Here is a 25,502-nt window from a genome sequence, read left to right on the forward strand (position 1 = left end):
AATTTTTGCTTAGACACAATTCCTTATTACGTATAATTTATCAACCAGGGTTTTTGTGCCACAAGGCTTTTCCCTGACGAGCCAATAAAGTATTATACCTTGTTGTATTGGCTTAACCAATTGTTTTATTTTCAATTTCTTATTTTAATTAAACCCTTCTGCTTCCTCACGTATAAAAAAATAAATTAGATTATACTTATATATATATAAATTAAACCTTTATTAATTGTAATAAAAACCTTTATTTTTTATTTCATCATTTTATCGTCTTATTGACAAATTTAAAGTAAGTATTATATTGGTACGCGGCATAGTTGGAGTTATTCTTGATGATAATGTTTTTTTTTAAAGTTATTTTTTTGAAGTTATTTTTGAGGTTATTGAGGTTATATTTGTTTTGGTACGCTAAAGAAGTATAACTTCTTACATGCGTACATGAGTACACACACCAGTTTTGTTTATTTATTGTTACAATTTGGTTATTTATTTTAAGTTCTTCCTGTACATATAAATATAATACATTTTTTTGTAATTAAAAAATTAAATTGCCTTATATATTACATTTAAACAAAAACTAGAAACATTTTAATATATCAAACATACTTATTTTAACGCTAGAATTCTTGCATTTCGTTTATCCATTTGCGAATGAGAGTAACACATGGTAAAGCCATATTATACTCATTTCGCAAAAATTTATAACATTGTGAACTCCGTTGGTAGATGGAAAGCGCAAAATTTTTCTCCTCCTCCGACCAGCTTTTTTTTTTTAAATGGCTAATTTGCATTTCTACTAGAAATGATGTTTTTTCATCTTTAATTACGGTTTTTGCTAGTGCAATTAGACGTGAATAATTCCATTTTTGGGTAGATCTACGTAAACGAAAGATTCTCTGTCGCAGAACATTATTTTTTTTTCGGAGCTTATTAACCATTAAACGAGAATTATTAAGATATTTCATTATAATTAATTCTGTATTAACACTACTGTTACTTTGTTGTTTATGTTCGTGGAACTCGTTCGATGAATTTTGACATTCATTACTGTCACAATGAACATCAAAATTCAATCGTGAACTAATAGTATTATTTACATCATCAGTGTTATTATTATAATTATTAGTATTGTTATTTATAATATTATTAACGACTGACGCGTTGAAACATTTGGGTACTGCATTTTTACTTAAAGTTGGTCTGGATCCTGCCTTGTAATCTTCTGGATTGAAGTGGTTAGAACAGATCAAACGATGATTCCATTGTAGTTGTTCGTCGACTTCACCAACAACTTGATGGCCAGAAGATTGAATCCACATTGACAATCTAACATTAAAAAATAAAATAATATTTATTCTGAAGTACAAGTTATATAGTTGTTAACTTATTATAACATTGTTAAAAAATTAATACTTACTTTTCTTTATCTGTGGGAAACCGGTGAAATACCAAATCAGGTCGTGATTTTTTCGTATTATTACATCCAGAATAATAACACTTATTATTTGACGGCATGTTACTTAATAAAACATTTGATCGAAAACAAACAAAAAAATGAATTCGATATTGCGTATCACAAATTATTAATAATCAAATTTTACTTTAAAATGATTATTCTATAACAAATAATTCAGAGCAAATAAGCTATTGATATATATATATATAAGAACACAATTACTAGAGCGCAAGAAAAACAGAACAATGACGACTGTTTTGAAACCCTAACCTAAAATTACGATCGGACCATCCAGTTAGATGCTATAGTATTGTAGCGTCATCGCATTAAGTACCTACTCTCGCCAACTGGTGGTCAGAGTATTTGTAGGTACGCAAAAAATGGACTTGTGAGCTTCTATATATTTTTGTATTTTATGATGAAATTGTTCCACATTCGTTTGTTCTCTCATTTATCTCTTATGCGCCTTCGTTTTTATTATTTCATTCATTCGTTTACGTTTAACTAGATTTCTAATTCATTCTCACACGCACACGCAATTTGTATCACATACCAATAAAACACACCAGTAGCCTCAAATTCTGATCTCTTATTTCAGCAACCTGACGTGATAAGCAGCACCGAAGAATAAAGAAGTACATAGACGCTGACAAGTACACTTTTGCGTAACCAAAATCATTTTAGTTAGTACCGGAACCACCAGTGGGCGACAGTAGATATTTAACGCGATGACGGTACAATACTATCAAAGAATTCAGTATTCTTTGATATTTATAGTGTATGATAGTATATGATATATTCTTTGAAAGAATAGATAGTAGAATTATATATATTTAGTGTAATAGAATTTTAAATAATTATTTTTAATTTATAGTGTAATAAACATGTGTGTGCCTATATAGAAATGCATTTTTAATATCTTCATTTTTATGTAATTATTTTAACGTTCTTGCGCGGTGATGATTTTGAGGGGGTGGGGTAAAATTTTCATCTAAAACAATATCAGATCGGAATTAATTAATATTCAAAACACGTTAATAGGTATGTAATGTTTAAAACAATTTTATTAACCATTAAACGAGAATTATTAAGATATTTCATTATAATTAATTCTGTATTAACACCACTGTTGCTTTGTTGTTTATGTACAATATCAGATCGGAATTAATTAATATTCAAAACACGTTAATAGGTATGTAATGTTTAAAACAATTTTAAATATAAGTAGAATGCGTTAGAGTAATTAAAATAATTGCTAATTAATCGAAGGTAATGTCTATTGTTGTTTAAAAGCACGTAACATAAGATCTAAGTACCGTTCCGCTCGAAATTCACCTTCAGACTGGCCCGTTGTCTTCTGTGAAAGTTCTTTTATTTAAAGTTGTTTATATGACTTTTCGAAAAAGGAAATTCTATTTATTACGAATATTATTCCCGTTACACACATGCGCAACATTCGGAAAGTCATATAAACAACATGTAATAAAAGTACTTTCATAGATGACAACGTGTCAGTTTGAAGGTGAATTTCGAAGAGGACTGTACACAGAAGATATACTCCGAGCTGTTAGACAATAATAGACAGTTGTATCGATTAATTAACAATTATTTTAATGCACTAATGCACTTTACTTATATTACAGGAAAATTTTACTCTCGAAGTTATCACTGCGCAAGAACGTTAAAATAATTATATAAAAATGAAGATATTATAAATGCATTTCTATAGGCACACATATGTTTATTATACACTATAAATTAAAAATAATTATTTCAAATTCTATTACAATATAAATATACTATATATACTATCGCCCACTGGTGGTACCGGTACTAACTAAAATGATTCTGGTTACGTGAAAGTGGATTTGTGAGCTTCTATGTTCTTCTGTATTCTTTGGCAGCATCTACTTGGCTTTACTCATCACATATATATGTAATTATTGAAAAAAACTTGTAGTGTAAAGTTCATATATATTATTGATAAGTGACATATAAACATATTTTTATAATAATTTATACTTATATAAAGATACAATAATTCAATGATAATAAAAATCATTTGGTACAGGAATTTAAGTGTGCAACTGTGAAGTAATATGGCGATTTTAATTAACAATTTCGACGCAGTAAAATTTTGGCGCTATCGACGTTTAGGTGGAACTTTCGAATCTATATCGATTGCATTATCGATGCCAGTGTGTTAATTATGTATATTATTTGTTTACAATGTACGTATAACGTGTCTCCGATAGGAATTTTTTCCTCCCCCCATCGGAGTTTGAATTTAATTAAAGATTTGTGTAGGTTTTAGATTTTAAATAAAAACAAATTTTCGTTGGTATTTAACAATGTTGTTATATCCATAGATATATTTAAAATTTTATTTTAAATAAATATGACGCCTTCAATATTAAGATAAAATCTAATTTTCTTTAATATAACATGCAATTAAATAAGTCTGAACAAACAAGACAACGATATTATAATAATTTTATAATAAGTAACGCTTGTTTAGATGTTTTTGTAGATAAATATAATAAATTGAGAAAGTTTCATATTAATTCAATTAATTGTAATGTGTAGAGAGAATTTAGAAATAATAATATATTAAATTCAAGCGTCTTTTATAAAGTACTATAAATATTTTTCAAAAAAATAATAATTTTTGTTCATTTATAAAAGACTTTATAACTTCTTAATTCTAAAAATTCTAAAATAAAACCTAATGTAATATTTGTATTGAAAGAAAAACTAAAATGATCAGCATTAATGTGGTCTCTTGAACAATCCTTCAGTTCTGCTTATCGAACTCTCAGATTCCATCGTTACTCTACCACGATTGCTTAAGAAGTCTCTTATGTGTTGTACTATCAAATCTATTGCCACTGTAACAAAGTGTAACGAATCAATATACGGTTAAAGGTTACTTCTTGAATAACCAAAAAATTTTCTTTAATGTTTTTATTATGATATTATGTTACATACACGTTTATCTAAAGTATATCAAATTATGTAATGTATTCTGTAATTTACATTTGCGTTTACTGAGAACGAGGTGGTACTTTTTATTTATTTCTTTATTTTATTTTTTTTTTAATCTTTTTTTTCTAATCGACTATTTAACTATAATAAGTAAATTACTAAAAGTGAATAAAATTATATAATATAAATAAAAAATTTCTTTTAAGTACATAAAATTATATCTAATAAATAATTATTAAATGTGTGTGTATATGTGTATATATATATATATAAATATATATATCTATCTTGTTAAAACAATGAAATTAAATGTAAAATTATGCTCCTAATATATGAAATTGTTAAGTAATAATTTACTTAATTATGCTCATTTATGCTTCATGATTAATTGTATTATGCAAAATTGAATGGACATGATTAAAGGAAAATTTAAATTTTTACAAACGAAAGTGCATAATATCGATTTGTTATGAGCGTGAACACATATGTATAAAATACTTAAAGCTATCTCTTTTAAGTAGTAATACTTGGGACGCTCTTCTTTATAAAGATACAAACGTGCATATATCTATTAGACGGTAATATAAACATACAACATACCATGTGTAAAATAAAAGCTAACATTAATAAGAAACTTTGAAATGCTCTCTCTCTCTTTCTCTTTCTCTCTCTCTCATACCTGTCTCCATCGTATTAGTTTGGAAAAGAAATGGTTTATGAAGTATTACTTGATACAAATGTAATGCAAATTTTATTATATTTAGAGAGAAAAAAAAAAAAAAAAAAGATAGAAAAATGCTATTAGGGTTAATTTATGATTACCATTTCTAAAGTGATAAGTATAAGCACATAACATTGACTTAATATGAGCGAGCGTGCGTATATAGTATAATATATTACACGTACACGCACAGAACGAGCATAATAAGTATAAAAAGCAACGGATGCGAGGTTACTGCGTAAGAAATATGCAGTTTACTAGTGCAAAGATGCAGTGCATGTAATCAATATCATCGTGTGTTATTTTCTCAAATCATATGCTGAGTGTGTCGGATGAAGCCAAAGTACGCCTATGCTGACAGATGTATGGATGCTGCCCGGTTGATTTTTCAGCCTTTTTCAAGCGTAAAATGTCCCAGATGTGGTGCACTATTAGATCTATTGCCACTGCAAACATACAATAACCAAAACCATGTATGCTTTTAGAAGATGCCATTAATTTTCTGCTTTAATTTTATGTTTAAAGCGTCGATAAGTTGAAAATAATATTATCTTTACACACCAGGCAGCATCCATAACGGCAACAAAATTTACTGAAGTATGTGTAATTAATACATAATATAATATAAGAAGTGCTCTGAAAATCCAAACTTGCATCCAAACAATTTACATAAAACTTATTTACAAATAATTATTTATCTCTACGTCAAATAATATCACAATTTTAATACTTTAATATTTTTTATACGTCGGATGCAAGTTGAATGATTGTATGATAAGCAGTTTCACGTAATACTTGCAAAAATTAAGTTTCTATGAATATTAACTAACTAAAAATTAATATATAGTTAAAAATTTGAAAACAAAATCTAAATAAAATATGATCGTTAATCTAATAATAAGTATTTCTAAATAATCTAACCATCAAATGAAATTGAATTTTAATAATAGTTATCTTTTATCGTATTAAGAATTTATTTGTTTTTATAATATCGCGTATTACTTGGTATTTAATATAAAAATAATTACCTGTATTATCTGCTCCTCTAGGGATAATAACGTCGGCAAATTTTTTTGTAGGTAAGCAAAACTCTTCAAACGCCGGTTTCACATAATTCATGTATTGATTTAATACATAATCTAAATCTCTTCCTCTTTCATTTATATCTCTGGGTACTAAAATAAATATTATTATTATTATTATTATCATCATCATCATATATAACTTAAATATTATATGTATATATATTTGTGTGCATGTGCTTTATTACCCCTTCTAGCCAATCTGGTGTCCGAGTCTGTATCTACAAATAACTTCATATGAAATAAGTCTCTTATTTTGGGAAAGTAGAAAACTAGAATTCCTTCGAACAAAACTACATCTGCGGGGTATATTGTTGTTACCTGATCCTTCATTCTAAAAAAAAGATATACAAAATTGTACATACTATATATACAAGGTGTCCTATAACTGATGATAGAAGCAGGCTGATACTAGAACTGAAGTGAAAATATAGAATACAATTTGTTCGAATGCACGTATATTTGGATTAGATTCAACTTGGTAGATTTCATTGTCTTACTCTCGAATATTTTAAAGTGCGTTCTTTTGATTCTTAACACTTAACCAACTATTTAGTAATGGTTGAACATTTTATGTACTTTCAAGTACTCACTTGGTTATAGATACTAGGCTATTAGTAAGCATTGACCGATTAATATATAAATACTGGTCGGTTAAGTTTTAATATGCTTATAAATATTGTTAGTATGATAAAATCTTTTGTATTGGTTCTACTATTATGCTTATCGAACAGGCTTGCTTTTAGGGTTGCAAGCTCAGTCAAGTGTATGTGTACTTGACAAATTTTCAAACTTAATTTTTTGAAAATGAAGCTTTGCGTGAACTAATATTTTCGACTTAATTTTTCATGTATAATTATATCTTGCTCGTCTATACCATCAGTTACAGGACATCCTGTATATGTTACCGTTACTTTGTTAAATTCATTAATTCGTGAAATAACTATACCGATCAGGTAAAATATAAAATAAAGCAGAATTACATACTTCAACTAGATGATATATGAATTTGTAATAGGCGAGTAGTTAAAGTATAAAATTAATATTTGAACCATCTTTAAGGTCAGCTTTTGTTTCTACGACAATACCTATCATTATGTCTTTGAAAACAAATGTTCTGTTAGTTGCACTGTTCTATCAACTTTGAATATACTACGTTGCAATTTATTACAGTTATAGTTTGTAGAAATAGATCCAATTCAGGAAATGTTCGTTGAAAAATTGAAAGCTAATAATGCACACATATATCACTGGTCAAATATAAAAAGCTTGTGAAGGAACTAAGTGTATTAAAGTCTCCGTTTGAAAAAAACTAAAAGATTTTGGTCATTGAAGCCCTATGATGTAATTCAAGTATTAGGAATTGAAAAATTAATCGAAAATTTAAAAAAGAGAATACTATGAAATTGGAAATGTCACGGAAGCCAAATGTGCAGTAATAAATGATTTTTTGCTGATAAGAACCAAACCAACAACTCGTAATAGAATCTTGACACAATAACTAGACAACTACTATTATTTCATCAAACAATTATTTAAAATGTATGATAAAATTCTTTTCATATGCTTTCTTTAAAATATCTAGTTATTTCGTAAATTAACAGAATTATAAACTTTAACAGTAACATATATATATATACATATAGTAGTTTTAAATGTTAATCGGAACATACAAACTGTTAGTTCTGTAATCGTAAACTGGTATCTGGCATTTGACACCTGCAAGTATATCTTGCAAGGTTAACAAAATCATATCATTATCGAATGCATCAGGATGATCAAAATTGTACTGTCCTTTCTCAGCCTTTAATTTTTCAGCTGGTGTAAGTTCACGATAGAAACTATCTTGCGATATGCAAACAACTCGTCGTTGCATATGATCCATATCAACCTGACCCAGTTTTTCCATTATACGTTTGCATACAGTTGACTGAATAAAACAGATAAATCAAACATGTGTATATGTGTATATAATATAAATTATTTAATATTTATATTCTTTCTTTCTTTCTTTTCAATATATTTATTATTATTTTGAAGAGAAAAATAAAGAAAGGTTAGAACTTTGTAGAAACTTTACTGACCTTTCCACTAGCTGTACCACCCGAAACTCCAATTAAAAAAGGTGTTTTACCTTCAACTCCATTCAATTTCCCATTAAAACCAAAAGACATTTTACGTGTTGTGCCAGAATTTATTGACATGTAAGCCATTATTTAAACACTTAAACAGATGATTTGTGGACAAATGATATTACTGGATCGATAAAAAAAAAATTAAGTATAAAAATATCTAATTTGTATCCAATACTTTACAAGTGTCGGACATATATACAGAACAAACAAATAAATACGTAGCTCAGGATCATGGATATGCGGTTTCTAGCAAGACTATTATGTATCTATATACATATGTGTGATTTTAGAAAGAATACGTAGAATACCGGTTAATAGAAAACTTGTACACTCTGTTTTTATAGGTTATATTATACTATCCACTTGTATTTTATATAACTTGTTATTATTTATGTTGGAATATTTTCTTTCTAACAAATATACGTATTATTATGATTATAAATACATCATTTTATGTGTAAAATTGTAATTAGTTAATCTACATTTGTACATCGAAAGTGAATACGTTACAATATGCGTAAGAAACTTGATTCAATATCGTAGATGACGTCATCGTGCATCACTAATACCACGTGACTAGTTTCCTTTATTTACTGTTTTTTGTTTATATATTTCAAGGTAATAATGTAATTATGATGATATTTCTTGAATGAATTATTCATGTTTTTAACACGTAACATATATAATTACTTTAAAAAAAAAAAATGTGTCTTTTCTCGATAGTATGGGATTTGCAAGATTTCAATTTTCTATTGCTCATATTTTCGAAATCACATGTCTCAGAATTGCGGTAAGATTTATCTAATTATCTTTTTTTCGGCTATTCATCTTTTTTTTTTTTTTTTTTTTTATTTTTATCAGCAGCTGTGATAAACTTTTTGAACTTAGTAAGATTAAATATACAAATAAAAATATTCTACAATATTTTGATCAATAATTTAAGCGATAATATAACCGATGAATTCTCTAATGTTTACTTTACTACAGAAAATTGTAAAGAACATGTATAACGAGCGTTCCAGTTATACCATTAGAAATTACCATGTAAGTTTATTATATTGTAAAAATAATATTTGACTTTATCGGTTCTTTGTAATTACGTAATCCTTACGTTTAATATGATATATGTTATTGATTTTGAATAATTCAAATTTCTTAGAATAATATTTTTTTTTAATTTGTACGCGGTAAATAAATGAACTCGTTATTTTTACAGGATGCTGTTAAAAAGTTGCAGAGTCTTCAAAGTAATTCTAATTATATCAAAATTGCTACAAATAATCCAACACAAAATTCGGCCAAGTTGAAGGATATGGAAAAATATTTAAATAGGTATAAACTGAAGTATATTTTTTAATTATTAGTTAAGAAAATCTCTTGGATTGTGCGATTATTAATAATTCATAAATTTCGCGACATAAGATAGTCGGACAAAATCTTTAGCTGAATACGGCATATAATTTTTAAAAGTTTGTAGTTGGCAATGAGTAAGTATAGCTAGATTCTCTTATTTTTATGTGTTTGAATATAAGAAATGTTACATATTTCATCAATATAATGCTTATAGTCATTTAAGTCCTTTAATTGACAAATGAATCAAGTCTACTTTCTTATTATTAGTATCATAATATTGAAGTTCTGTGCTATAACTTAAAATATAACTAAAAATATAATTTAAAATAAAAATTGTGCATTTTTATTCAAACTTAGTTCACAATAATACAATTAATTTAATGCCAACTGTTGCATCAAACTTTTTTTAAGAAAAGGAACTTACACCAGATGGCAACTAATAATAACCATAACGAATGACATTTTTCATACATTATGTGAGTTTATGATATCATATTTAACACGTTAAAAAATTCATTCGTCGCTGTATTGGTCATCTTCTTCTGCAGTCTCATTGGTGATTAATTGGTGGCAAAATGTATGATGATTCGGAAAAATACATTCTATCTAATTTAAAATGTGTTCTTTTTCTTAGCTGCTGAAATAAGACTTACAGATGGAGTATAAATTCTTCTGTTTTATATTATTTAACAGTAATATGCAGTTGGTGTGCAATAGTTTAGATTCAGCTTGACGGATTTTATTGTCTTATTCTTGTATATTTTGGAAAACATTTTTATACTTCTTAATATGTTTATAAATATTGTCAATATGATGAAATATCTTGTCTTGGTTCTACCCTTATGATTATCGAAGAAGGCTTTCAGTTTTTGGGGTTGTCAGTTCGGTCATGTGCATGTGTACTTGATAAATTTTTAAATTTATTTTTCTTTTTTGTATGAACGAATTGTATGTACATTTTCAACTTAGTTTTTCATGTAGAATCATTCCCTGATCAGTTATAGGACACTTTATATAATAAATGAATTAAAAAGGGTCAATTGTGAAATGACGTAGGATTACGTTGCCTATATTCAGCTAAAAACTTTGAAATGACCTAGGGCTATGTTTTCCGTTGTGAAAATGTTAATAATAATTCGTTGGTTTTGGCAGGTCTGGTATTAGCTTGGAACAACTGGACGAGCTCTCTGTTATACATGTAGCCGGTACCAAAGGAAAAGGTTCCGTATGTGCTTTTACAGAATCCATATTGCGAGCGCATGGATTTAGAACTGGTTTTTATAGTTCACCTCATTTAATTACCGTTAAAGAACGATTTAGGATAAATGGCTCTCCTATTGATGAAAAAGATTTTGCTTATTATTTTTGGGATTTATATAGAAAATTAGATAACTCGAAAGAATCTGAATTGGACATGCCAATGTATTTCAAATTTCTTACCATTTTAATGTTTAATATGTTTTTACGTGAAAATATAGACGTAGCAATTATAGAAGTTGGAATAGGGGGAGAATACGACTCAACCAATATCATAAGAAATCCTGTATGTGTTGGTATAACGAGTTTAGCGCTAGAACATACTTCTATATTAGGAAATACAATAGAAGAAATAGCATATCAGAAAGCAGGTATTTTCAAACCAAATACAATTGCGTTTACAGTCCCTCAACAAAAAGAAGCTTTAGAAATATTGAAAGAAAGAGCAATCGAGAGGCAAACCGTTTTACACATTACGCCATCGTTTCAGGATTATAAATGGAAAAATAATGTATTAAACAATACAACGTTTAGTCAAATTCAACAACAAAATGCTTCTTTAGCGATACAGTTGGCAATTCAATGGATGCAATCTCGAATTAATCAAAACTATTCTTTGATAATTAATAAGAAACTTAATAACAATTTAGAGGAGAATAATGTAGAAAGGAATATTAAAAATATCAATTTTGAAGAAAAAGAACATATATCGTATGAAAAAATTGCAAGAGGGTTATCTTGTTGCATGTGGCCAGGACGACAAGAAATTTTAAAGGGTACTTTATTTGATTTTTATTTGGACGGTGCTCATACTATAGAAAGTATGAATTGTTGTATTTCTTGGTTTACTAATCAAATAGAAAATGTTAATGGTAAACGATATTTGATTTTCAATATGATCGGAAAACGCAATGTGTCTCTATTCATAAGATCTTTGAAAAAGATTCAATTTCATAAAGTTTATTTTGTGCCTAATCTTTCTGGAATACCGGAAATAGATGTTCAGTCGACGATCAATTCGATAAATGAACAACAAAATAAATGTCAAGAGTATTGCACAATGTGGGGAGAGCATTCCGTTGTTGCCGAAAATGTAATGGAAATTTTTAATGATATTAAGATTGAACATACCATTGGGAAAACTAGTATTTGTAAAGATAGATCTCAAGTACTTATAACTGGGTCTTTGCATTTAGTAGGGGCAGCTCTTGCTATTTTGGATCCTAATTTGACTATGACTACAAAATTTTGACCCTTTCTTTTCTGGCACAACCGGCCGGTCACGTGTATACAGTAGCCTACAAAAGTTTCGAATCATTCTATTTTTCATACGACGATGATACAAAACGTATTCCACATTTATATTTGAAAGCAATAATTTGTATATATATATATATTGTTAAATAATTAATTATTAAAAAGTTATTATATTTAATGACTGTGCGAAAGTATCCTGCCGCGTGTTATTGTTTATGACAAAAAAATTTGAAAAGTAAGGAAACATGATTTGAACTTCTTCATTTGATTCAATACTTTGTAGCTATGTCCTTAGCAACGATAATTGCAATGCATCGATGAGACATGGATGCAATTCATTGCGAGATCCGTTCTTGTAACAATATTTCCTCACTCATGTAACAAATGATTCTACAATTCCGTTTTTTTGGAGTGATTTTTCGTTCCAATACGATGTTTCAGGTCTTCCCACAGGTGTTAAATTGATTATAAGTCCAGTAACTGATCAGTTACGGCCCGTCAAGTAGGCCCGTATAGCCGGTCAAGAAGGCCCACTCTTCAGCTCAGAAAAAAATTCTTCACTAAACGCGAAGCATGTTTTGGGTCATTATCTTGTTGAAAAAGCCAATCACGAACGCGATATACTTTTCATTACAAATATATTCTTTTACATTGTAGCATCCATATTGCTGTGAATCTCTATCATCGGATCAATACAGTCATCAGAAAATACTCTTCAAATTTTAATGTTCTCATTACCGTGTTTTATGGTAGAAATTTGATATCTAATATTATATCTGGTTTTATTTTATTTATTGTATTATATAATTATATATATATTTATATATGTATATTTTATATTATATTATATTTGGTATCTTATATTATACTTGGTACCTGTTAGACGTCTTATATACTTCTAACTGTTACTTCCAAATAATTAAAATTCAGAAACACAAAAAGAAGAAACACTTTCTGTCAATCTGGTCTAATGCTGATATTTTTTTGCAAAGTTTAATCTAGTCTTCTTATTTCTTTTATTAATTAGTGTTTTTTTGTACACCAATACGTCCCACAGCCTTCAGGTGTCGAGATATTATACTCCAACTAACGTTAACAAGATTTTCATTTAATTTCCGTGAAATGTTTATTACAATTTTTCACAGATCTACGGCAAATTTTCTTATTATGATATTTCGAAGTATTTTGCAGTCTACCATTCCAATTTTTGTCACATACCGAGTTTCTTTTAATTTATATTTAGTAATAATACGATTAATTGTACTTTTTCTAATAAATGAAGTCATCGCAATATCACGAGAGCTCTTTCCTTCTGAAGAAAGTTTTAACATAATTTCAAGGATCTGAATATTTGTTTATTTTGGCATTGTGTTAGACATAAGACTAATTTTCCATTGTAAAGCATGTTTTGAAACTAATATGGAAGAAAATGCAAGCAAACTGTTGCATGCAAAGCCATAGCTGTTATTATCCATATTCTAGCTCTCTAAAATATTAGCAAGCGAAGAAATTAAATATTTTATCAATTAATCAAAAATAAAATATATATATATATAACATAGTTAAAAACTTTTGCACGCTATTGTATATCCTATGTCAGGCAGCGTCGGCCGAGATAACGGTTTCACTATGCAGTGCATACATTTACGAAATTAACAAATATCCAATTTTTTCAGAACTTTTTAATTCTAATTACATAATATTTTGTATGTGAATATAACACTACAATCGATCCTTGATCAAAATGTGCAATTATAATGACTACTATTGATTGTTCTTATTAATATTAACAGAATGAAAGGGTTAAAATGTTTCAATATTAATGCACATAAAATAGAAAAATAAAATATTCTCCGAGTCTGTAGAAATATTAAAATTATATTATAACTATACAATATGAATACATTGCATTGTGATACATTGCATTGTGATATATGTTTATATAACAGAGCATTTGAATGACTATTTTTGGACAGTTTATTTGTACTTGAATATAAAGGTATTATTATTATTATTTTTAATAATAAAACTTGAATATATAAGATAACAATTTTGTTATAACAAACAGGACTGTGCTACATACAATATTTTCCTTTCTTCTTCTTTTTCCTCTTTTTTTTTTTATTTCCTTTTTTTTTGTTCTTCTTAATACACGAGTATTAGAAATGAAATATAAGAATTTGTCTAATAACTTATATTTTAAAACATCTTTGGATGATACTCTAATTCAGATTCAGCTTCTGTATCTGACAAACTAAGGGAAACACCTGTTCTTCTTCTATGACGATTATCTTCAGGACTCTATGAGATTTCATATCATAGATATCATTTAATTAAATTTATATTAATATGAGTGGGCAATAGCGTTTGATAAAGATAACTTACCTGATCTAAAATACCGGCAGTGGGTTCAGAAGCGTAGCCTACTTCTTGCGCATCTTCCTCTAAATCTGCTTCGTATTCTTCCATTTCATCCGAATCACTATCAATATCCAAATCTACGTATCGATTACCTCTTGATACTTTACATACCATTTGTGCTAAATCGGTAAATGTATAAGAAGAAATTGAGAGTTGATTTTCCGCTTGATTCCTTTCTCTTAAAGCTTTAGCATTTTCTCTATCGGCATTAAATCTTGGAAGAACTCCTACTTTAGATTGTCCTTCGAAATATGTTTTGCCTACACAGAGATTTATGCATGTAAAATTACTCGATACGATACATATTATAACCTTTAAGTTTTATTCTTACCATGTTGATATCCAACTTCTTTAATTTCATCAAAATTGGTAAATTGAAGGGTCTTGAATTTGTCTATTGGAGGTCTGATATATTCGCAATAATCAGAATTCTTAACTTCTTCCAATTGTCTGACACAACTAACGTATGCTAATCGTGATTGGATGTCTGGCAAATTAGGAACTTTGACCGGTGTTGCAAACGGATTCCAACGTTTCCATAATAACCACCATCCGGACAAAGAATCTCCATAGTTAGTTAAATCGGTATCATCTTGGGATCCAACATCGATAGCCAAAATGTGGTGAGCTCCTTGCCTCAACATTTCGTCAGCTTAAATAAAAAGGATATTGATAAATCGGTAGGATTTTAATAGGATGATAACATAATAAAATGTAAGCATCGTTTTTAACACGCTTTTATAGAGATAATACCTGGCACGTTATTTACATAACACCCGTCGACCAAAAGATGCCCATCAAGAGGATCGCAAATAGGAGGAAAGACACCAGCAATAGTCATACTGGCTCGAATGTATCTCCATAGTAAACCTGAGTTGACTTAGCTATTCAGAATTTGATAAATGCATCTTTTATCAACGGGAGTGAGCTTATGATGTTGTTTGTCAATAATTTTGTTCAAATCACTAATATAATTATTACAAGATTTAAATAAATATTTTGTTTTCAACCGAATGTCACGTTTAAATTGAAAAATGTGCACTTTCGCACAACCGCGTACACAAATAGTGTATGAAAAACGCGCATACAGACTTTCTAGAAAATGTTTTATGTAAAAACGAAGTAAATTTACTTATTAAATATAAATCTATCATATCTAATAAATGAATCATTTATACATTTTTATGACAAATACAAATTATTTACTTTTCTTATTCGTATCTCTAAAAGCAGATTTATACGTTTTTACATAAACAAATTTGATTATATTATTGAAATATTACCTGGAAGGTTATTGACGTACCCGCCGTCGAGTAGGAGATGGCCATCAACAGGATCACACATGGGTGGCATATAACCAGATAAAGACATCGAAGCCCGAATGTAACGCCACAGCGATCCTAAACACGACGAATTATTTCCTTTTTTTTTACATTTTTCATTTGTACACACACATATACCAAAAGCTTCCTGTAATCTCTTCTATTAAAAAATATGATTATTGAAGCAAGCACATTTGCAATATCAAGCAATCTTGCATGATGCAATTATGATGCTTCGTTATCATTATTTAAATAGGAGTATACAGGAAGGTATTAATAATGATAAATGTGTTCTCTTTTCAATTAGAACGAAACAAGCTATAAATTTTGCCAATTTATAATTCATCAAAAGCGATAAAACGGAGAGTACGTCAACAATAATTATTAAAAAAGCTCACTCCCCTAATCAAGGAACTTGCTACATATAATATTCTAAAATAACATATCCATAATTTATATATATGTATATAGAGAGAGCAAAATAATAAATGAATGTTACAAGCAGATATAAAAAGTCTACAAGATTGAACTATATAAACTATTAGCTTAATATTTCAATATATGTTTGTTTAAATACATACCGTGGGTGTGCGTTCGCATACAAGAATCAGTAATATCAGTTGTGATAGTAAAAAATGGAAGCCATAGATCTTCTATATAAGTATCTCCAAAAGTTGTTTGAATAGTTTTATTAAAATCTTTGCCGGAGAACATTGATGTCATAGGATAAGTCAAATCAAAAATTTGTCTCCACCATTGAGTCATTTTCTACGACATATGATACGAATCAAATGAATGCATCATCGATGAGATAGAATAAGATATCAAATGAAATATTATTTTATAGTTAATAATGATTAAATATTATTTTATTTTACCTTAGACCATTCGCGAGCCTTTTGCGTTGTCGTTGTTATATTTTTTTCCATACACCATAATGCACCCATAAAGGCACCAATACTGACTCCACCAACCATATCTATAGGAATTCCAGCTTCTATAATAGCTTTGAGCATTCCCACATGTGCTGCACCTCTAGCACCTCCTCCACCAAGTACTAAACCAACCGACGTGCCTGTCAACCAACGTGCTAATCTACTAAAATCGCTATGTACGTTTGGCTCGGACATTAGTACTTTTGAGTATAATTCATTCTGAAGGAAATATATTTGTATTATTTTTCTTATTATATTAAATATAACTTATTAAAAGATATATAATTAAAAGAGAGAGTTGGAGAGAGATATATATATATATATAATTACAATTCTATATTGAGATCTCCTAGTAAACATTCGTTTAGGGCATTGAATATGATGATGACTGGAGACCCAAGATCTCATGTTTAACCACTGTACAGTATTTGTAGGTCGTTGGCCGCTTTGTTCTTTATGTAAAAGTACCAATTCCTTTTGTGTACGCATGACTAAACGTTCTACCTCACGTTCTGTACGTCCTATAGACGGAGTACGATCACCTAAACCTACTATTAATATACAATCTGCTTGTCGTACGCATCTTTGAGTCCATAATGTATAAGTCGAATCACACTGATATAAAGAAATTCGATGTTGATCTTCTTGTTGGGCTAGCCATGAGGTTAATCTGTATTCATTCATAGGTTCCATAATTGTTGTACCTAAGGTCTGCACAAACATTGTTAATATTAATATTCATTATATATTCAAATTATATATAATATATTTATAATAGAATATTTCTATGAGATAGTTTTGCGTAATAAGAAACGTAGTTAAATCTTTGAACTCTATGGACTCATATATGCGTTCAGTTAAAGCTATTGGTGTGGACGATAGATGTATATATGAGTTCAAAAAAAATTACTAACATGAACTATGGACTCATATATACGTTTGTCAATTTTTTTGTATATCTTAAATGTAGTATAAATACAATTATCTTTATATAAGATGAATAAATGTGTATCTATTTTAAGTCTTATCATATACAAATGTATTAATTATAATGGATTTGAAATAGGATGTTTTTTCTATTATTTGTTATATTTATTGAGTTTAGTTTTTATATCTTATTTTCAGATTTTACCCTTTCTAATAAATAATAAGGATTTCAAAATTACGTTTATCCCATTATTTAATTTAGTGTAAAAGAACGATCATAATAACTTATTGTTATTTGCGCCTGATATATTAAATTAATAGAATTCACAGTAATGAAAAAGTATTCTGTCCATACGAAAAGCTTTGATAGGAAGTATTTGGAGTTCAAAAAGTTAAAAAAGTACCTTTTTAACGACATCTGAAGTAAGTCGTAGACAAGGTCCAATAGCGCATAATGAATGATATAATTCATATGTAAATGCAGTTAAAGGGACATCGTCTGATACAGGAACTATAGCTACTGTCGAAAAGTTTACTTGTGCAGGTCTTGCATCGACCGTTGCAGCTGCTCTTCTACGTAGTAGTAGATAACATTTAAACAATAGGAAAAGTGGTTATATTAATGAAATATATTTGATAACTTACTGCGTATCATTGCTACTATTTTTAGTATGCGGTTGTTGCCATGTACCCAATATTCGGTGGCCGAGTAAATTAATAAGCCTTGTAACAACAATAGGATATCGTAATTTAATAACATTAAATAAGCCTTCGGGTAACTTTGCCAATTCAGAATCTCTAACTGCCATAACAGTAGTAGATCTAGGAGTTTGTGTGACCATTTCTACAATGCCCACCAAGTCTCCTTTTCCATATTCCGCGACAAGTTCCTTTTTTCCATTTTTATAAGTAATCACAGATCTTAGTCGTCCACTTAATACTATAAAAGTTGAATCTGATTCATCTCCTTGACGATATACGGCTCTTCCGCTTTCTAGAAATAGCCAATCCAAAGCAAAATCCACCTAAGATATAATGGATTTCCAATATAATTTCAATTTGATATTTTGTGTTTGTCTAAATAAATATGAATAAATACCAACCTGTCTTACAAAAGGACTTAATCGTCTAACAACTGTATGAGCTACATGTAATACGACAGTAGGTTGTTCACGCATGATTGCAAAAAAAGTGGATTTACTAAGTAAGGCAATTCGACTAGGATGTTTTGCTCTAATTGTATAAAAAGAAGGTTCTCCAGTTAATACTGCTAAACCTCCAACTATTTCTCCTTGGTACGCACTAAACATATGAACTTCTTGACCCGCGTCGCGTCCTTCTGCAACGCGTTGACTGACTAAGAGAGAACCAGATAATACATATACAAGTGCAACGTCCTAGGGGAAAAAAACAGAAGAAAATATTTTAGTATATTAGATTAGATGAATGATTATAGATCTTAATGAAAGATATGGAAATAAATCTCTATAGAAATAGATTCCATACTTTATTAGATTCTTCTTTCATCAAATATGTGCCTGCTGGTACTTCTTTGAGTTGAATTTTTCCATCTTTAAGAATAGTATCATCTTCCAATCCAAGTTCTTTAACAAACGCTTCGGTTGCAATTTGTACAAGCTGCGCTTCATCCAACTGTTGCGTTGTGTCATTGATTGATCTCTTTTTGGGTGGATGAACGCTTCCTGTATGTATAATATCAGGCTGAGTACCCTGCGAATGAGCACTTTGCAAAGATTGATATCCTCCTGTCATCGGTGAATTCGTCCAATAAGAATCACATTCTGGTACGGTAACAGAAGTACTCTGACCCGACTGCGAGTTTGGAGTTTGGTTTTTCCACTCGTGAGTAGTTTTAGATCTATAATATGACATATGTAATAAATAATTCTCACATGACACATATACAGGGCGATAAAAAAAAAAGTTAAATATTTGAACTTAAAGCTTATAGTACTTACTATAAGTAAAAGTATAAAATGTTTAATTAACATGGGTCCTAAAATCAATCATTTTGCTGTAAATTAACTTTTATTATTTATGAGCATTCGATATTATAAACCAATTTTTCGATAATGCATTGAATTTACGCAGAGGAATTTGCTTAAAAATATTTTAGTTCAAGATTGTTAAGATAAGTTTAATATAAGAAAAAATTATTACTAATATCAACAAAGATTACTTCGTAGATGCAAAAATAATATTGGATAATTAAGAATGAAGTGTCCAATTTCGAACGTTTTATACTTAACAACCTAATATACAGAAAGCATAGATATTCGATATTATTGCTTCCATTTGAATCATCATCTATGAATCACGGATTAATGTACACTTTCAAATATTTCTTGAATAAGTATATTTCTAATCAAATTCCTTTGTGTATATTTAATATGTTGCCAAGAGGCTTGCTTACGATATCGAATATTCATAAATAATAAAAGTTTGTTTATGTTGAAAGGATTGATTTTAGAACCCACGTTAATTAGACATTTTTACTAGATTCGGTAAATACTATAAACCCTTCAATTATTAAACTTCTTTTTTTTATCATCTTGCATATATATAGATTCTTGGATGAGATACCTTCTATTGACTATTATAGGTACTGGCTGAGAAACGTTAGAATTAGCAGCTTCTCTGTGTATACTATTATTTCCATCATACTGATCAGTGGTAGCTGGAACTGTAGTACTAGGTATAGGATCTGCACTGGGTGTAGCAAAATTCTCTCTTGTTCTTGATCTAACAGGTGAGCCAGAAAATGAGCTTTGCTTTTTTTTGTGAGTTCCTTGATTAACCAATTCCGCAGAAAGACCCAAATATTGATGTAATGCTGTAAACGTTACGCGTTGAAGACGAACCATAATGACCTGGATAACTCGAACGAATGCATCTGGATGATCCTGAAACACCTGTCAGGTAAATAAATATCAAATACAAGTTTATAAAATGTTACTTTTTATATAAATAGTAATGACTTATTTAACCTCTTGAAATGCGCTCATTGGCAATTTAACGACGATAGAATCTTCTACAGCTCTTGCAGAAACAGTTTTATAAGTACTCGTGTGACCGGTAAGTACGTCAGTAAAACTTAAAAGACTGGTTACCGATTCTCCAGTTTTTACTAGTTTTAAAGAAATTTGAGAACCATCGGGTCCGGTTATAAATACGTTAACAAGACCCTGTTGTACGATGAACAGATTCTCGTCAGGATCTCCGATTTTAAATAAAATACTTCCAGCTGGTAAATTCATTATTTCCGTATGTTTACATAATTTAAGAAAAACAGGTTTCTCAAAATGACCGAATACTCTGATGCTTTGTAGCATGTACAAAGCATCAGGAGGTACTCTATCTCCTGGACCGTAATCTTCTTCTAGATATTCTGCTGGTGGTTCTAATACCTGTATCATATTAAACATAATATTGTGTATAAGTAAAATACGTAGAATAATGAATAATAAAATTTCAATAAAACAATATATACTTTTAATTGTTGAGGCACGGATTCTTTTTTCAATTGTAAAAGTCTGCGCGCAAATCTCATAACAGCTCTTCTTTTCTTCCCTTGACCAGTGGGATGTACTTGTCCGCCTATAGATTTGACTTTGCGTAACATTTTTCTTCCATAGAATAAAACTTTGTCTCTTTTTCTGAATCTTGGTTTGCCATTGCCTACTACAAATTCTGTGACCGGTAGGAACTCCTTGTTTTTCCATTTTCGTATAATGACAATCATTATTACCAATAGAATCAATATAATCGATGAAATAATGATGTACAGGGTCTTTGAAGTTTGATATCCTTCGATAAATGATCCAATCCATCTTGAAAAGGCGTATGATCCCAAATTCTCATTGATATTGCTAAATAATTCAACTACCTGTAGAAAAAGAGAAATTCGCATTAGATTAGATTATTAGATATTAATGATAATAAAAGAAATCTTGTCTTTTTTACTAAAATATAAAATCCTTTCACAATTTTATATAACTTGGACCATTGAATTAATTGTCATTGATTAACACATCACAAAAGTGCAATACAAAGGAAATATAATACGAAATTCAAAAAAATAAATTGTTGTAATAAAATAAATAATAATAATAATAATAATAATAATAATCATAATATTGACAAGTGTTCAATATGTACAACCTCCATAATGAGTAGTCATTTCTTCTTAGCTCCGCGCTTCCACGATGTAGGAATATGAATGAGGAATGTCACGAATACATAAGTGGAAAAGACAGACGAAGCAGTGCAGATTGAAGGAGACACTGCAATTAAAGCGATTGTGTGTGCGAAAGGACAAAAAAAATCAATCCTTAATCAGTAACCTTTGATACTTCGTTCGAGTTAACCAGCGCCATTTTGGTTATTGCGTGATACATATATATATATATATATATATATATACGTACATATATATGTGTATATGTATTTATAATCCAAACAATGCGTATCTCGTTTTACTATATTCTCGACAAAATTCTAATATGAATCTTCATAACTCGATTATATAAATGTCTATGAAGGTTTTAAAACCTTGACTAATATAAAAGATAACAAAATTCTAAATATCTAATCATTAATGTATGAATAATAATAATAATATTAATATTGATCACGTACGTTAAGCATTTGCTCCTTCTTATATCGACCAGCTTCGCAAGCTTACATCAACGTTTGATACGTTAGTAGTATTTTCATTTTTAACAGTCCTGTAGAACATTACGTGCTACCATAATAAGAAAGATAAAAAATTGCATATAATTTTTGCAATGTTTCCCCTGTGGATAGGGGATAAAATATATCCAAAGTACCCCCTGTTTGTCGTAAAAGCTGACTAATAGGGGTTTAGTATTAGCTCGAACTAATCAAAATTTCTATAAAATTCTTTGTCTTATTTTATTTTTAATTAAATTTCAAGAATGAAAGCTGGGGGAGTGTAAAGTACATTTTATTTATTTTAAAATAAATACATCTAATATGCATTGGATAATATATAATATTATTATAAATAATATTATATAATCAACGTATTAATATTTTCATTAATATTCTTTATTAATTCAAAGGATTATTCAATAAAAATTACATTAATATCTCATGTACAAATGAATAACAGAGAGGGTATATTACAAATAAATGAAATATATATATATATACGCACATCTCTTAATCACGATAGTGATTGGTTGATAAAAATATAAAAATAATTTTCATTTAGAATTGATTGAAAGATAAGAAAAAATGTTCTTTTTCTTTTTCCCTATTAAGAAAAATAAAGGACAATATATTAATAAATCGAAGAATATACATGATTTGAAATAAAAACGAAATTGAATATCGACCAATCAAATAACTGTATCAGCCATTTTATGCGCAGAAATAAAACTTAGTTTAACGCGTCGCCGTTAGAGCGAGCTTGAGTCGAATTCCGGGCGGTTTTAGACTGGCAGTCGGGTCCGGTCAGTCAGTGGTTACGGGGCGACATGTTCGACGTATTTCTGTGATTGCTCGCGCGCGATAGTATTCGTGGCGCGACTTTTCATGTTTCTCTCGTGCGTGCCAGACGATAGACGTGTCCGAGGACAACGTCGATTAATGTGAACTGTGTTTGTGCAAAAGGAGAACTACTCGGAGAGTTTGGCCTTACCAAACATGAGCTGGGGTACCGAGCTTTGGGTAAGTTCTTGTCTTTATTCCTTACCTATATATATATATATACACACACACACATATATATATATATATATACATTTCTTATAGATTGTCTCTTTTTCTCCTTCTCTTACTCGCTCACTCCGGTCTTCAAGTATCTTTGTATCTCACTTTTCTCGTTTGTTGAAGGTAAAAGAGAGACATATATGTAAGTATATACATATATACGGTCATTCCTCCTTCTCTCGAGCTACTTCTGGAGAAACAGTCCGGGCGCGTTCCGCCGACACGTAATCATGGTGTGTATCCGAAAAACCAGTTCGCGGTACCTCGTTCTGACTACTTGGCCGCACAGGAGTGTTTCGCCTTTTTGGTTGCTAGCCGTGGGCGATGTACCTCTCTTCGTTTCTCTCTTTCTCTCTCTCTCTCTCTCTCTCTTTCTTTCTTCCATCTCGCTTTTACCTTCTCTCTCTCTCTCGCTCTCGTTCTATCTATCTATCTATCTATCTATTTATCTGATTCCTTGTTCATCTGAACCGGGCGGGTGTGTAATATGTGCTCGTATCGTCATCATCTTCATCGGTTTTGACTAAGTCGTCATATAATATTTTTCCTTTTCCTTCCATTTCCATAAAATCTTCGAAATGTATAACCGTGAGGTATAACTTGCCGCTCATTTTCTGACATCCAACAATGTCAAGTCATGTTTTCCCTCTGTCGATTATCTTCAAAGGAAATTCTTTCCTTCCTTAGGATTAGAATCGTTCAGAGAAGCGATATTTTTTTTTTCTTTCTTTCTTCCTTCTATCCTTTCTTCCTTCCTTCCTTCTTTCTTTCTTTTTTCCTTTCTTCCTTTCGTTTCTTATTTTTTCTTTTGGAAGAAAACTTGTTCAAAGTTCCAACCACGTCAAGGTGAACTTTCAACTGGATTTTTTTATTGATTTTTATTTCTCTTTTTAGTTTTGATATGTATATATATATATGTGTGTGTGTGTGTGTAACATTTTTCTGTTCCTGTACAGAAGGACTCTCCCCTCCCCCACCCCTTCTCTAATGAATTTTGCGTTATACGAATTTTCAAAGCGTAACAAAATTATAACTAAATGAATAAATAATTAGAAAAAATCGTTTTTTTTTTCTTTCTAATTGTATAAATCGGTGATTCATTTCTATTTAATTTCTTGTTAAGAAATATTAACTTATCATCAGATTACAATTAATCAAACAAAAATTTCACATTTATCCTTCTAACAATTTATGTCTGTAAAATATTAATTCTTATTTCTGATATATTTAAATACGATGAAAAAAGATTGCATTAGCGTTTATTGATCGATCAATGTCTACTTTGTAATTGAAATCAATACCTTATTGGAAATAACAATATTAATTCTCTACCAAAATAATTATATAATACTTGAAACGAATTTTTTTTTAATTCTAACGAAAGTTAATGCAAAAAACTTTGTGATTTGAGTTAATTCAAACGATACAACCTTGACGTCACATATTTTCATATCGGAAACGAGATTTTTTTTTTTAAAGCAATTTTTTCATCGCGTTATACGAGGACAATGGGGTAATTTTTAGTCCGCGTTATAAGGGTTGGTCACATTGTAATTTTTTATTTTATTTTTTTATCGTACAATTCTGACGTATTCAAAGATTTTTTTTTTTTTTTAGTTGATTTGAGAACATTTCTTATAGATCGTTTATATTCGGTAAAGTGATCACGTGTATTATTTTTATTAGTACAATATTAGTTTTTGGTTATTGGTCTTTTGGTTAGTGCGAAATATTACCAGTACAGTTTAGGTAATTATGAGAAATAAAAAAAATACTAGAAAATAAAAATATGAAATAATAACTATATAGATTTATATAGATGGTTTAATATCGAATTCATTCAGTCATTGGTCTTTTGATTAGTGCGAAATATTACCAGAACAGTTTAGGTAATTAT

At 29.4% G+C, this 25,502-nt stretch overlaps 5 protein-coding genes and 1 long non-coding RNA gene across 19 annotated transcripts in view; 3 read left to right on the top strand and 3 right to left on the bottom strand.

Moving 5' to 3' along the window:
* Positions 1–452: 452 nt before the first annotated feature.
* Positions 453–2,234, bottom strand: LOC106786940 (putative uncharacterized protein DDB_G0277255). Of its 4 annotated transcripts, none has more exons than XM_014748849.1 (3): positions 2,007–2,234; positions 1,415–1,424; positions 453–1,323 (listed from the first exon to the last, which is right to left on the bottom strand). In XM_014748849.1, exons 1-3 carry the CDS (start codon positions 2,092–2,094, stop codon positions 615–617), a joined length of 807 nt encoding a protein of 268 aa, XP_014604335.1. In that variant the 5' UTR covers positions 2,095–2,234; the 3' UTR covers positions 453–614. The 4 variants fall into 4 exon arrangements, with proteins under 4 accessions (XP_014604335.1, XP_014604336.1, XP_014604334.1 ...); XM_014748850.1 differs by having other exon boundaries at positions 1,724–2,233; XM_014748848.1 differs by having other exon boundaries at positions 1,415–1,516; positions 2,007–2,227.
* Positions 2,235–2,334: 100 nt separating this feature from the next.
* LOC106786928 lies at positions 2,335–3,797 on the top strand. The gene is made up of 2 exons (XR_001381714.1): positions 2,335–3,389; positions 3,525–3,797. It is a non-coding gene; the product is annotated as an uncharacterized LOC106786928 (long non-coding RNA).
* A 262-nt stretch (positions 3,798–4,059) lies between these two features.
* LOC106786927 (probable uridine-cytidine kinase) lies at positions 4,060–8,792 on the bottom strand. 2 transcript variants are annotated; one of them, XM_014748831.1, is made up of 5 exons: positions 8,326–8,792; positions 7,915–8,171; positions 6,430–6,575; positions 6,188–6,334; positions 4,060–4,341 (listed from the first exon to the last, which is right to left on the bottom strand). In XM_014748831.1, exons 1-5 carry the CDS (start codon positions 8,452–8,454, stop codon positions 4,223–4,225), a joined length of 798 nt encoding a protein of 265 aa, XP_014604317.1. In that variant the 5' UTR covers positions 8,455–8,792; the 3' UTR covers positions 4,060–4,222. The 2 variants fall into 2 exon arrangements, with proteins under 2 accessions (XP_014604317.1, XP_014604316.1); XM_014748830.1 differs by lacking the exon at positions 4,060–4,341 and adding an exon at positions 4,754–5,605.
* A 110-nt stretch (positions 8,793–8,902) lies between these two features.
* On the top strand, positions 8,903–13,019 carry LOC106786925 (folylpolyglutamate synthase, mitochondrial-like). Of its 4 annotated transcripts, none has more exons than XM_014748828.1 (5): positions 8,903–8,994; positions 9,100–9,166; positions 9,364–9,420; positions 9,593–9,708; positions 10,882–13,019. In XM_014748828.1, exons 2-5 carry the CDS (start codon positions 9,101–9,103, stop codon positions 12,236–12,238), a joined length of 1,596 nt encoding a protein of 531 aa, XP_014604314.1. In that variant the 5' UTR covers positions 8,903–8,994; position 9,100; the 3' UTR covers positions 12,239–13,019. The 4 variants fall into 4 exon arrangements, 3 of the variants coding, with proteins under 3 accessions (XP_014604314.1, XP_014604315.1, XP_014604313.1); XR_001381713.1 differs by lacking the exon at positions 8,903–8,994 and having other exon boundaries at positions 9,007–9,166; positions 10,882–12,825; positions 12,901–13,019; XM_014748829.1 differs by lacking the exon at positions 9,100–9,166 and having other exon boundaries at positions 8,934–8,994.
* A 1,089-nt stretch (positions 13,020–14,108) lies between these two features.
* Positions 14,109–22,599, bottom strand: LOC106786916 (neuropathy target esterase sws). 4 transcript variants are annotated; one of them, XM_014748808.1, is made up of 16 exons: positions 22,508–22,599; positions 22,031–22,152; positions 21,360–21,755; positions 20,857–21,276; positions 20,453–20,781; positions 19,355–19,727; positions 18,952–19,245; positions 18,494–18,873; positions 18,253–18,421; positions 17,252–17,632; positions 16,865–17,140; positions 16,568–16,754; positions 15,948–16,064; positions 14,996–15,316; positions 14,629–14,924; positions 14,109–14,544 (listed from the first exon to the last, which is right to left on the bottom strand). In XM_014748808.1, the coding sequence occupies exons 2-16, from the start codon at positions 22,034–22,036 to the stop codon at positions 14,443–14,445; spliced, it is 4,047 nt and encodes a 1,348-aa protein (XP_014604294.1). In that variant the 5' UTR covers positions 22,037–22,152; positions 22,508–22,599; the 3' UTR covers positions 14,109–14,442. The 4 variants fall into 4 exon arrangements, with proteins under 4 accessions (XP_014604294.1, XP_014604296.1, XP_014604295.1 ...); XM_014748810.1 differs by lacking the exon at positions 22,508–22,599 and having other exon boundaries at positions 20,453–20,772; positions 22,031–22,266; XM_014748809.1 differs by lacking the exons at positions 15,948–16,064; positions 22,508–22,599 and adding an exon at positions 15,418–15,534 and having other exon boundaries at positions 22,031–22,266.
* A 713-nt stretch (positions 22,600–23,312) lies between these two features.
* The window catches only part of LOC106786919 (formin-binding protein 1-like), a 71,244-nt gene continuing 69,054 nt past the window's right edge, over positions 23,313–25,502 (top strand). For all 4 annotated transcript variants that reach the window (XM_014748817.1, XM_014748819.1, XM_014748818.1 and 1 more), the window contains exon 1: positions 23,313–23,563. In XM_014748817.1, the coding sequence (XP_014604303.1) occupies positions 23,540–23,563 (24 nt within the window). In that variant the 5' untranslated portion in view covers positions 23,313–23,539. The remainder of the gene's footprint in view (positions 23,564–25,502) is intronic.

The sequence above is a fragment of the Polistes canadensis genome, unplaced genomic scaffold (assembly GCF_001313835.1).
Source record: "Polistes canadensis isolate GaletaPanama2010 unplaced genomic scaffold, ASM131383v1 scaffold_88, whole genome shotgun sequence".
NCBI classification, from domain to species: domain Eukaryota; kingdom Metazoa; phylum Arthropoda; class Insecta; order Hymenoptera; family Vespidae; genus Polistes; species Polistes canadensis.